We start from the raw sequence: 13422 nt of genomic DNA on the forward strand, positions 1-13422 counted from the left end.
AGATTAGGATACCAGGTGGCTGGCTCTCTGTCTTCTACTACAGATGAATTTGGAAGACCTCTTCTGTACCAGAAGAAAACACCACTAACAGCCATCCAAAAAAAACTGATAAAGTCCATACGGTAACAGAGATGAAAAAATTCAGTAAACATAAGAATTTATACCTAAGAAAAAAACCCTTAAGAATATAAAGAATAAAGGAAAAATAAACATTACTTTCAAAGAGAAACCAACATCAGACTTATACATACAACACAATAAATCATACAATAAGAAAAGGAACACTGTTAAAGTGTTGATGAAAAATAATTGACCCTATAATTCCATCCTCACTTTTTCTCTCATTAAACTTTGTTTTAGTAGGTCTTAAAACACTGTGACAGGCTTTTGGCCAAGTAGTTTCCATTAAAATGTACTGATTTAAAAATAAAATGGTCCACAGAATGTTTTCGTTTCCCTAAAGATTTTATTATGTACTATTATCATTAACCAGTCTTTTACTATTAAACTTAAATGGCCACTGAGAAAAACAGTTCTGAGATGTTCTTCTGCCAATGATTAAGATGATGTGGCAGGTATTAGGGATGATAAATATGTCCATATTTTGCCATATACAAGGCACACTTTTTTGCCCAAATTTTTTAGAGAAAAATAAGGATACACATTATACATGGGTAGTGCCTGAAATACCTTGTACCTGTTCTTGTGTTTTGCAATTATTTGTTACATAAAATTTCTTGTAACATATGTACAAAACTAGTGCTAATATTCCTTTATAATATAAAAAACAAGTATCTAAATATAAATAAATAATTGAATTTAAAAATTAAAAGATTTTTTCTCTGAAATTTTGGGCCAGAAATGTGGGTGCTCATTATACATGGCAAAATATGGCAAGCCTCCTGAGCCCCCTGAACAGACATGAGTGACTCTGCCAGCTGAAGCAGCCTTCTTGTCCACTGCTTTATTGATTTAAACCTACAATAAATGTTCATCCCATGTCACAAAAAGCAAAATGACCCAGAGTAGGACAGTCAGAGAAGCTCTCAACACACATGGACCCTCCAGGAACAAGATCAACAATGGCAGCATCAATGTATTTCAAGAATCTGGGGCCATCTTCCAACTTCTTCCTAGAAAGGCAACCAATCCTCTTCAGCTCAGCAAACTTATAAGTAACATCAGCTGTGTGGCAATCCAGCACAGGTGCATGGCTCAGGATAATCACCTGCTTCCACTGGTGGGTTATTTTAGCTATCACCAGCCACGTTACCACCATAAGCAACTTTGACAGACACATTCTTGATACCGAGGCCCACACTGATCCCAGGAAAAGCTTCACTCAAAGCTTTGTGGTGCACTTCAACAGACTTTATTTCAGTTATAAAAGTAACTGGAACAAAGGTGACCACCATGCTCTTGACTCACATAGGACACTACCAATACCACCAATTTTGTAGATATCTTGGAGATGCAGTTGATAGCAAGATACAATCCAGAGCTTCAAGTAGCATGGTTCCAGTGGCATCGCCATCTTTACAGGTGACTTTCTAGCCCTTGAATCAATCATGTTACTATTAACCACTGGCTCCACTATGTTGTCACCATTCCAATGAAAAATTGGCACAAATGCTACTGTGTTGAAGTTGCAGCCAGTTTTCTTAATGTAAGTGCTGATTCCTATTTTCTTATATCTTTTATGGTTATACCATGGCCCAGTAGAATCCATTTTGTTAACACTTCATGTGCGTTTGAAGGTCATTTTCTTTCTCCCTCCAAACTTTCAGAATGTTCTCTTTGTTTTAGATGTTTTCAAATCTCATATTAATGTGCTTAGTTGAGGTTTTAAAATTTTTTGTTTTATATTACATTTTCTTTATTGATCCTGTTTGACACATTAGCCAGAAGTTACTTCTAGGAAATTCTGGTTATTTTTTTAAACTGTTCCCTCTGTGTATTTTCTCTTCTTTCAAGACTCTTACTAAATAATATTTATACTACTGCTTCTATTCTCACAAACTGTACACATATGCATTACATCTATATTTGTTTTTTCCATATCCCTCCTTCTCTCCATCATTTTATTCCCTGTTGATGCATTCTGGGGTGTTCTTCAACTTGACTTTCCAGGTTACCAACTAATTTTTCAGTGTTCTATATTCTTTTATTCAACACACCCAATGAATTCTCAATTTCAACAATGATATGTTTCACCCCAATTACCTCTAACAGAATCCTCTTCAAAATTGCTCATCACAACAAGCTTCCAATATCCCCTTCCTATCTGAGAATATGCTATTTTGAATGTCTGTTCTGTGCATTCCATTAGTTTCCCTATGTAAGTCATATAAGTTCATTTGTATTGTGGCTTTCCCCCTCCCCCCTCATCATAATAATTTGGCTTCACTGTTAGGTAGTACCACTGCACTGGAGAAGGAGAGAGAAAGCTTAAAAATCTAGGGCTTGCTTTGTACTCCCCAAGATTTTGGATGTGCATGAGGGAGGAAGGGTATGCACATCTAGAGATCTATAAAATTGTAATCTGAACTCAACCATTCATATTCCTTCATCCAACACCACTCTCCAGTTTCTTCCCCACAACCAGCCTTTCCTGCTTTCACTGAAACTCTTTCCTATACTTCAGCCCTACTCTTGTTGGGACAGCTACTAGGAATAGCCAAGAGAAATAAAAGATAATTTCATACAGTACAAGGACACAAGAATTACTCCACACAGATTCTCTAAAAAGAATACTGTATTCCCTGGCTTGTGTGGCTCAGTGGATAGAGTGCTGACCTGTGAACCAAAGGGTTGCTGGTTCAATTCCCAGTCAGGGCACATGCCTGGGTTGCAGGCCAGGTTCCTAGTAAGGGGCATGCAAAAGGCAACCACACATTGATAATTTTCCCCTCTCCCTTCTTCCCCACTCTCTAAAAATAAAGAAATAAAATATCTTTTTTTAAAGGATTTTTTTAAAAGATTTTATTTGCTTTTTTAGAGAGGGAAGGGAGGGAGATAGAGAGAGAGAGAGAAACATCAATGTGCGGTTGCTGGGGGTCATGGCCTGCAACCCAGGCATGTGCCCTGACTGGGAATCAAACCTGCGACACTTTGGTTTGCAGCCCGCGCTCAATCCACTGAGCTACGCCAGCCAGGGCTAGTAAAATATCTTCTTAAAAAAAGGAATACCACATGATTTGGTAACTTTTTAAAAATTTGGGAAATATGTAAAGGTATAAAAAAAGAAAATTGTTCAACTACAATCTTGTAAGTTTTGAGTAATCCATTGTTAAGAATGTGATATACCTTGCTTTTTTCATTTAACATAAATATATTTATCTACTCAATTCTACTTCATAAAAAATTGCTGTTCCATTTTGTAAAGTTTTAGCCACAATTTTATATTTCTTTAGGAAAAATGTGATTTGAAGAATAAAAACATTTTTAATGCCTTAATAAATAATGCAGTGCAAGGGAAAACTGTCAACCAATATCTGTAGTCCCTTCTTACAGAAAGAATTAAAATTTTCTTTGTTGAGATTTCATGGGACTAAATTCTGGCCAATGGGATGTCTGGCACAATGCCAGAGAATTTCAACGAACTTTCCTCAGGAGGGCATATGTGCCCTCATAGACTTTATTCTCCATTCTGTAGGCTTAAGTGATAATCTTCATGCATGAGGTCAAATTCATACACAAAAGGACTGGAAAAATAAAAGAAATTCAGTTCTCAACAATGAAGGCATTATACACTAGGCCTAACCACTTACCATATTTCTCTCTATATACTAGAAATATATTTGCACCTTACTTAAGTCACTGTAATTTTGGGACCAAACCTACTGCCAAAAATCAACTTGATAACTGCTCTCTGAAGAGTTTTACATTAATTTTTACTTCCCACCAAGACAGTAAGTATCCTGCATTATTAAAATTAAAAAAACATTGCAACTCTACCCCTGGATGGGTGACTCAATTGGTTGGAGTGCCATAACATACACACAAAGGTTGCTGGTTCAATCCCCAGTCAGGGTACATACGAAAGGCAACCAATTGATGTTTCTCTCTCACATCAATGTCTCTCTTTTTCCTGCTCCCTCCCTGCCTTCCTTTACATATCCTGGGATTGTTGGGAACCGCCCTGCCTGGTTTCAGAAGCTGTAACCCCTACCAAGGCTAAGGCTGAGGGTGTGAACTTGGACTGTAAGCCACCAAGGAGACAAAAGCTTATCTCCCTGGCAGGAGCACTGCTTCTGCTCCTTTTACTTCATCCATAACTGGCCCTCAATGCTTGGTAGGTTAGCCAATGACGGGTAAGATTCCCCAAGGGAGGGAGTGACCTAAGATAGGCACAATCACATGGGAAGGACTTGGGGGGGCTACAGTGAAAGGGAATGATGGACCCTTGCCCCTCGGCTTTGACAAAGCCCGAGTCTTCATTCTGTCTACGAGAAATCTCCTAGTCTCCTGGCTGCCTTGCTTCCCTAGCTCCCTCCACCTAAGCCTGAAACAAGGACAGAAGGTGGTGCAGCCCTGTGCTGGAAAGGGCGGGTTCCCTGGGTGATGAGGCCTAAGAAAGAGTATGTAAAATACTGTAAAACCTGCTTTGTTTAGAATTCTCTCAATTAAATGATAAGGATCCAAGCAAGAAGTAAGTTTGTTCCTCAAAGTTTTACAGCTCTTTAGCTATTTGACCCTGACTCAAAATAGGCCCTCAGAGGTCATTGTTTGATCATTACTGCCTGGCAATGATTAATGAGCTTTACCTGAATTCTTGTGTAAATGAACCCTAAAAAAGCCCATTGAGGAACAGGCTCCTGGCCCTTCTCCTCTGAGAGACTGGCCACCTTTCCTCCCCAAGCAGATCACATCCTGGTAGACTTATTCTCATCCACCCCAGCTGCCACAGATGAGAATAAGAAGTATTAAAAAAACAAAACAATGCAATTCTAAAATGAAAGATGATATCTCATAAATTGTACATCTGTGATTATCAATGTCAGTTGCCTACGCTTTCAAAATCCACCCCAGCTGCCACAGATGAGAATAAGAAGTATTAAAAAAACAAAACAATGCAATTCTAAAATGAAAGATGATTATCTCATAAATTGTACATCTGTGATTATCAATGTCAGTTGCCTACGCTTTCAAACCTTCATTCTCATAAAATTCATTTCTTCTCTCTCATCAAATTTGAAAAACAAAAATGAGGTCATATTGTAAACATTATTGTTCAACTTGCTTTTATTCACTTAGCAATAACATATCCTAAAAACTTCATCAAGGTAATGGAATGAACTCTAACTCATTTTTAAAAAATATTGTATAATATCCTACCTTTCTCCCAAAAATAGACACTAAGGTTATTCTAGTTTGGCAACCAGGGGCACTGTAAATATTTGTTTGTGCAGAGGTGCTTGAGTGCACATGTATATACATAACATCAGTACTTTTCTTTCTTAAAAAGCATTTAAGTTAAAGTAGTACTTTTGGATAAAAAGAAAAGTACATCCTTTTCATTTTAATAGACAAGACCATATTCCATCTGTAAAAGTTGTAGCAATACAACTCACAATCATTATATGAGTTTATGTTCCCATATCCTTGGATTCTGAGCAAAAGATACAGGAAAAGGTATGCTTTCTAGCCACCATGAAAAAAACTGCAAACTAACAAAACCCCAAAACAAAAAATTATTTCAGATTATACCACCAAGAAATCTGTGTGGAGTCCTACTGATCCCAGGGTATGATACACTCAGTGAAGAAAAGGATAAAATAGCAAAAGACTACTTGAGTACTTAAAAAGGTAAAGTCACAAAAGAGAAAAGAAAGTTCTAGAAAAGTAGACTAATTCAGGTTTTGAAAAACTCAAAAGGAGACAGAAGCACAAAGCTGGCTCAAGAAACCAGCTTTATTCATATAGGTTTCCTCAATTTTAGATTCTAAGTCTGAAGCTTTCAAGCTCATTAGTTTACAAAAACATGTAAGAATGGATAACTGTGACTCATTCACACTTGAAATAAGTATGCACCTCCCAGATTATTGCCATGACCATCTAAAATACACTTGATCCAAGTTTTCCCAGATTAGGATAACAGAGAAACCAGCAGTACAAAGTAGTAGAAACAATCTACCTCTTTTAATGGAGAAAATATGAACTACTATTTATAGCAGCAGAGCTGACTTAATTATCTACAATAACAAACCAAGTGCAAAACAGAAAAAAATTATCTACCTATATATACAGGACCAAAAACAAAATTAAAAAAATATTTTAGAGTATGCAACCAATTAACAGTACTAAAAAGGATCTTGCTTAGGCTTCTGATATAATGTATTAAGATTTAACGGGCATATAAAAATTGGCATTTGGAGAAAAGGTATGGTACAAGGCAGGAAATGTAAAATAAAAAATTTTTAATGGTAAACATAATAGATAATACAAAGAGGTAATCAAAAATTAACTATATTTTTACTTCATTAATGAAATATCCTATTTACAATGTTAGCATTTTTAATTACGAAGGAGTCTTAAAATGGTTAACATACTTATGAAGTAAATATTACACATCAAACGTAATTACTATTTACCTTTGAGACAGTGGGTACTTTGTTTTCTTTTGGAGCAGTGAAGTGTTTTCTTTTCTCTTCTGATCTGTACGTTTTTATTTCTTCTTCTCCCTTTGCAGTTCTCCATTCTTCTTGCCTACTGAAAGAGGATTAAAAGCCACATGTTAATCTAGAATTTTTATAACTGATTTCTAACCTAAAGGAATATTAGTGTCAGAGAGGAAATTCTACTCCCAATCTTTTCTTTTGAGATGAAGGTATGTGACAAAGATTTCTGAGTAAATTCATAGATTACGTGCTCTGGACATTTGGCATTAAATGACTGAAACATTGGAAAAACAAACTTTGACTAAATGAACTTGATACTACTGGTTCTGGTGTGTTTTTTGCAAACAAAGTATTAGATTCCGGAAACATGGTTATACTTTTGAGATAACTGCCCCCGGGGTTAGAAATTGTATTTTGTAAATATTTTATCAGGGTAGATTTATGCTGTGATAATCTTGCATGCCATATAAAGAGCTAGAATCTTAAAAAAGGTGGGGTGGGACACAACAGAACCTTCAGATTGATCTAAATATAACTCCTAAAGTCCTGAAAGAACTATGTTCTCTCCAGTGAAAGGCAGGTCAGGCTATATCAACTACTGAAAAACTTTAACTCTATCTAGAAATCAAGCTGAAATTGAGCAATAGAAAAAGCTGAGTTAACATTAACTGTGAATTGTAATTTCATGAAACGTGAACTCACAACGACAAGAGAATTTTACTTTTTACTTTAAATACTTCACAATTTTCAAGTTTTTGAACTGCAAAGGTATTGATCTTTGAACTATAATTTTTCCTGGAGATTTCACAGTTGGGAGTTTATACTCAAATTTGGAACAGCTCTAAAAGGTTAATTTTCTTTTTAGTATGGTATGTTAATGTCATTTTACTTAACTGTAAAAATCTCTATTGCAGCTGATCTTAATTCTGAATGGAAAATGAGTTATTTAAATCTTATGCAAAGAATGGCCTTGATTTATTAGTTCTTGACAATTTGTGTTTTTTTTAAGTAAATGTTTTGTTGAGATCATTGCAATTCATATACAGTTGTAAGAAATAACCGAGATTCCTTATATTCTTTACCCAGTTTCTTCCAATGCTGTTATCTTGCAAAATTATAGTATAATATCACAACATGGATGTTGACATTGATCAACTTATCAATATTTAGAAGTCCCCAGTTTTACTTCTGCTCATGTGTTGTGTGTTTTTACTTCTACTCAAGTTTATCATATGTGAAGGTTTATGTTTCCATCACTGCAGTCAAGATACAGGAACATTTTCATCACCATAAAGATTCTTAGTGCCCTTTAGGGTGGGATGGATCACACCCATCTTTATCTCCTCCTCAGCCCTTCCTCCCAACCCCCCAGTGGCTAACAATTACTAATATGTTATCTATCACTATACTTTTTGTCATTTCAAGATTAGTCCATAACCCTCAATACTGATTTTTCACTCAGCATAATACCCTCAAAAGTCATTCAAGTGGTTCTAGCAATAGTTTGTTTCTTTATTGATAGTAGAGTAGTATTTCATGGAGTGGATACACCAGTTTGTTTAACCACACACCTACTGAAGAAGATCTCAGTTGTTTCTAGGTTTTGGCTATTACAAATAAAGCTACTATATATTAGTGTACAAATTTTTGTGTGAACCTGAGCTTTAATTTTTTTGGAATAAATCCCTAAGACTATAATCACTGGTAATTGCATATTTAGATTTTTAAGAAAGTTCGAAACTATTTTTCAGAGTGTCTGTACCATTTTTTACATTACCATCAATAATACATGAGTGATCCACAGTTTCTCCAAACCTCTCTAGCATTTGGTGCTGTCACTATATTTTAGCCATTCTGATAGGCATAGACAAATTATTTAATTGAGGTTTCAATTTGCATTTCACTAATGGCTAATGATGTTCAATATCCTTTCATGTGCTTATTTGCCATCTGTATATTCTGATAAAATGCCTATTCATGTCTTTGTCCATTTTCTGATTGAATTGTTTTGTTTACTGTTGAGTTGAGAGTTATTTATATATTATAGATATTAGTCCTTTGTTGGCTATGTGTTTAGATTTAATTTTAATTAACCTACTATTCTTACTCATTTAAGAGCCTTCCAGGGACAAACTTTAACCTACCTACCCAAAGGGTATATAGCCCAGGAAGACTGTCAAAGGAAGAGTACTATCATATTTTCAGTACTATAAGACACACTGGACCATGAGATGCACCTAGGTTTTTAAGGAGGAAAAGGGGAAAAAAATTTTGAAGCAAAAAATGTGGTAAAATACTTAATAACCTGTGACCCCACTCCACTGCTGCCCCCCCAAGTGAGCCAGGTAAGCTACATTTGGACTATAAGATGCACCCCCCTTTTCCTCCCAAATTGGGGGAGTGCATCTTATAGTCCTAAACATGGTAAGTTTTGGTGGCAAAGTTCCAGGAAGGTCAAACATCCTAAGTAATGGTCATAGCCTTGCTTGCACATAACCTCAATAGTTAAGCCCAATTGAAAAAAAAAAAAAAAAGATTAAAAGGAGAAAGACATTTGGAAAGAAACAAATATTCCCCATTCCTCACATTTCCTTCCTTGTACAGGAACCTCTAACAACAACTAGCAACCCACTCTTGGCCTCCTTTCACTTTCTACTTATTTTTCTCCAAGAGAGAAGTGAACTAATTCTGGAAGAAAAAAATCAGCTTAGCAAGGTGTATGTTCTGCTCTGCCTTTTAAAGAAGTAAACCAGCTGCTTCTCCATGGGGAGAAATACCATAGCCGAGTGTTACCTGTGTTTGGGGTTCGACATTAGAAAGCACACTTTCATGCAGGTAAAAGCCACAATGTTCACAGCTGAGTCAATAAAAAAAAACTAATACTGTGATTTTCTGTCTGTCTTATTTTTGTGTGTTTTCAATTACTTCAGAACTATTGTTTAAAAGATGGGTGTTATAGAGTCGCAGGTTTGATTCCCAGTCAGGGTACATGCCTGGGTTGCAGGCCATGATCCCCAGCAACCGCACACTGATGTTTCTCTCTCTCTCTCTCCCTCTCTCTCTCTCTCTCTCTCTCTCTCTCTCTCTCTCTCTCTCCCTTCCCTCCCTAAAAATAAATAAAATCTTAAAAAAAAAAAAAGATGGGTGTTGTTTATTGCACACCCCTCAAATCCTAACATCAGAATTAAAAAGTGAACAGGAATCCAACTAAAAACATAACGAGAGTTACTTTTTATTAAGGACAACTGGGAACATTTTTCATCAAATAGTTACTTTTTAAATTTATACTGTAGGTGTATATTTAATCCTACCCTAAAACAAATCTGATGTATTGTCCAATCAAAAAACACAATCTATATAAACATTCACATTCAAAAGTATTTATTTTAATTATAGATGCTCCTCAATTTACAATAGGGTTACATCCTGATAAATCCCTCATAAGTGAAAATACTGGAAGTTGAAAATGCATTTAATACACTTAAACTACCCAATATTATACTTTGGCCTAGCCTATATTAACCATGCCAGAATGCCATACAAAAAAAAAAAAAAAAAAGCCTGCTGGCAACATAGACTATAGATTGTTTACCATCATAACTGCATGCCTGATGGGGAGCTGCGACTCACTGCCTCTGCCCAGCCAGCATCATGAGCAGATTTTGTACTACATATCGCTAGCCCGAGAAAAGATCAAAATTCAAAATTTGAAGTATGTTTACTACTAAATACAAATCATTTTCACACCATTGTAAAGTCAAAAATATCTTAAGTTGGGAAATGTTTGTACATAACTACTATTATGTTTTGAGTTTAAGAACCAGAAAATCCTAAAATCAAATTAACATTTTGATCTTGATTTTTTTTCTTAGTTATTGTATGCAGTGAGTAATGACTGGGTTTAGATGGACCACATCCATGAATATTTCATTACTGAAGAATCAAAAAATACAAAATATAAAGTTCCCTAATAGCATGAACCTCAAGAATAAGATGATATCAAATAATACTTTTAAATTTACACAGGTATATATTTAAATATAAAAATAACCGTTTTATTATATAAAATATTTATATACTGTAGTATTACCAATGTAATTTTCACTACATCTCTGAATGATGAATAAAATCCATAAAAAACTTAATTATAACAAACTTATGATGTGTTTTAAGCTACAGTTAAATAAGAAAAATTGAGATTTAAATATGCTACTCAATAAATTTCCTATCTGGTCATCCAAATTTTTTATTTCCCCCTATGCCCCTTAACACATCCTCCTCTCATATTCTTTACGTGAATCATTCTAGAAAAGAACATATATTGAAATTTAATTTTTTCTCCAGTCATGAACAGTTTAAAATACTAGTTTTTTCAGATAAATTTAAAATAAATTACCAAGCTGAAAAGGTACTTTGAAGACTATAATTAAAAATGAACACAAACAACTATGGAATATAAAAATTCACAACCCCACTTACCTTGCTACACCAGCAGAAAGCTCAGGTACTACCACTCTCCGACTCCATGCTACAAGATCCCGCTCTGTGGCTATTTCACTCCTTGGTGCATTGCTGTGCATTTGTCGTACCCCTTCAATTTGTCCACTACGCCTTAGCCCTATATTTGGTGGTGAATGAACCTCTGAGGTAGAGCTTAGAGAACCTAAATGAAAAATATAATAAGTTCTATTTAGAGATACTTCTCCATTATCTTACAAAAGAAGGAAATTTATACAATCCTCAATGTGAAATTTCATATTTTGGCAAATAATAAATTGTCAAATCAGGAGCTAAACCACAGGCAAAAGCTTAATAAAAACAAAACATATTAATTCAGTTGACTAGGCATGTTAATGAATAATTATTGACTGTTAAGGTGGGAAGGTATAAAACAATTACTTTAAAAAATGCTCACCATTTACTTTGGGGGAAACTATATTAGAAGCAGAAACAGACAAACTCAAGGACGTTTATGTCCACAAATTTTCTTTAACATTTTTTCCTAAAGTTTAATAACATACAACAAAGGTGATTAGATGTCTCAGAATGTGGCTTTGAATACATTTCATAAATTATTAAATAAATTTATTTTAAAATTTTTCCTTAGCTCTAGTTATAGGAAATTTGGAAGAATATATATATTAAAAATTCATTATCTATAGTTTAAAACCTTACACTAAGAACATTTTCTTAGGTCATTAAATATTCTTCAAAACACGATCATTTTGGCTGCCTAATACTGCATTATACAGATGTAAATACTTTGTTTAATCTCTTCTCTACTGTTGAAGGTTTAGGCTGTTTCAGCTTTTTTAATGTCCCACCTAAAAGAATCACATCTTACCTCTACTTAAACGGCTGGCATTATTGATACTTCCTTCACCAGAACGTCTCAGGTCTTGCTCCAGTTGTAGTCTTTGAATCATGCTGTCCAATGGGCTGATGTCTTGATTTGCTTGCTGACTTAAAACTTGGTTCAGTCCTGTGTAATAACACACAAAATGCTAAGGATACTTTAGTCAACTATTGAAACCATTTCACTCACTTATCTCACTTTGAGTCCAGAAGTAAATGTAAATTTTGCTTGCATAAAAGACCTAAAATTATCAATGGGAAATGATGGAAGTAAATGGAAACATGTCCTCCTCAATCTTAATTTGTTAAAAACAAAAATTATGATTATACCTGAGTGTTTATCATGATTCAGGCACTCATGAAATCATTTAAAAACTCACTTAGGTAAATATAATGAACTCCAGCTGGCACGTAAGAAAATCAAAATAACTACTTAAAGTCAGTAAGAGCAGGACTTAATCTTAGATCATAGCTTTTTTTTTAAGACAAATCTGATTACCCAATTTCACAAAAGTCTTTACTGGTTAATTTATTCAACAAACTCTTGGATATCTACTAGTATCTACTATGTGCTAGGAAATATGCCAAAGAACTGAGGATCCAGGAATGAGTAGGAATCATCAGGTTCTTGACCTTCATAAAGCTATTTAATACAGAAACTGAACAATGAATTAATACATAAATACAGATTATAAAAAATGTTAATGATGATGCTGAGAAAGAAATAAGGAAGAGAGATGGAAACTATCTATGGTGAGTCACAAAGGTCAAAGGAGCCCTCTTTGAGAAGGCAGCATTTGAGCTAACAAAGAAAAAGATAAAATCCTCAACAAAATATTGTGAACCATATTCAGCAATACATTAAAAAGACCATACACCATGATCAAGTGAGATTCGTCCCAGGGATGTAAGGATGGTACAATATTCACAAATCAATAAATGTAATATATCACATAAACAAAAAAATAAAAATCACGTGCTCCTATCAATAGATACAGAAAAAGTATTTGATATGGTACAGCACCCATCTATGATAAAAACACTTGGCAAAATAGTAGAGGGAGAATACCTTGACAAAATAAAGCCCATATACGAGAAATGTACATCCAACATCATACTCAACAGGCAAAAAATAAAAGCTTTCCTACTAGGATCAGGAACAAGACAAGGTGTCCACTTTCACCACTTCTATTTGACATAGTACTGGAAGTTCTGGCCACAGCAATCAGACAAGAAAATGAAATAAAAGGCATCCAAATTGGAAAGAAGGAAGTAAAACTGTCACTGTTTGCAAATGACATGACAGTGTACATAGAAAACCCTATATATTCAACCAAAAAACTACTTGATCTAATAAGTGAATTTGGCAAAACAATGGGATGCAAAGTCAATATTTGGAAATTGAAGGCATTTTTCTATACCAACAATGAAATATCAGAAACAGAAA

General features: G+C 34.8%; 1 protein-coding gene across 1 annotated transcript in view; it reads right to left on the bottom strand.

Annotated features, from left to right (window-relative positions):
• Positions 1–13422, bottom strand: part of LOC123822186 (pleckstrin homology domain interacting protein) — a 140537-nt gene that overhangs the window by 46126 nt on the left and 80989 nt on the right. Inside the window, exons 18-20 of the mRNA XM_045844139.1 lie at positions 11965–12102; positions 11100–11283; positions 6594–6711 (exon numbers count right to left, since the gene is read on the bottom strand). Of these exons, the coding sequence (XP_045700095.1) occupies positions 6594–6711; positions 11100–11283; positions 11965–12102 (440 nt within the window). The remainder of the gene's footprint in view (positions 1–6593; positions 6712–11099; positions 11284–11964; positions 12103–13422) is intronic.

Source organism: Phyllostomus hastatus, unplaced genomic scaffold, assembly GCF_019186645.2.
Source record: "Phyllostomus hastatus isolate PE091 unplaced genomic scaffold, TTU_PhHast_1.1 phas_contig_40, whole genome shotgun sequence".
In the NCBI taxonomy this organism is placed as follows: domain Eukaryota; kingdom Metazoa; phylum Chordata; class Mammalia; order Chiroptera; family Phyllostomidae; genus Phyllostomus; species Phyllostomus hastatus.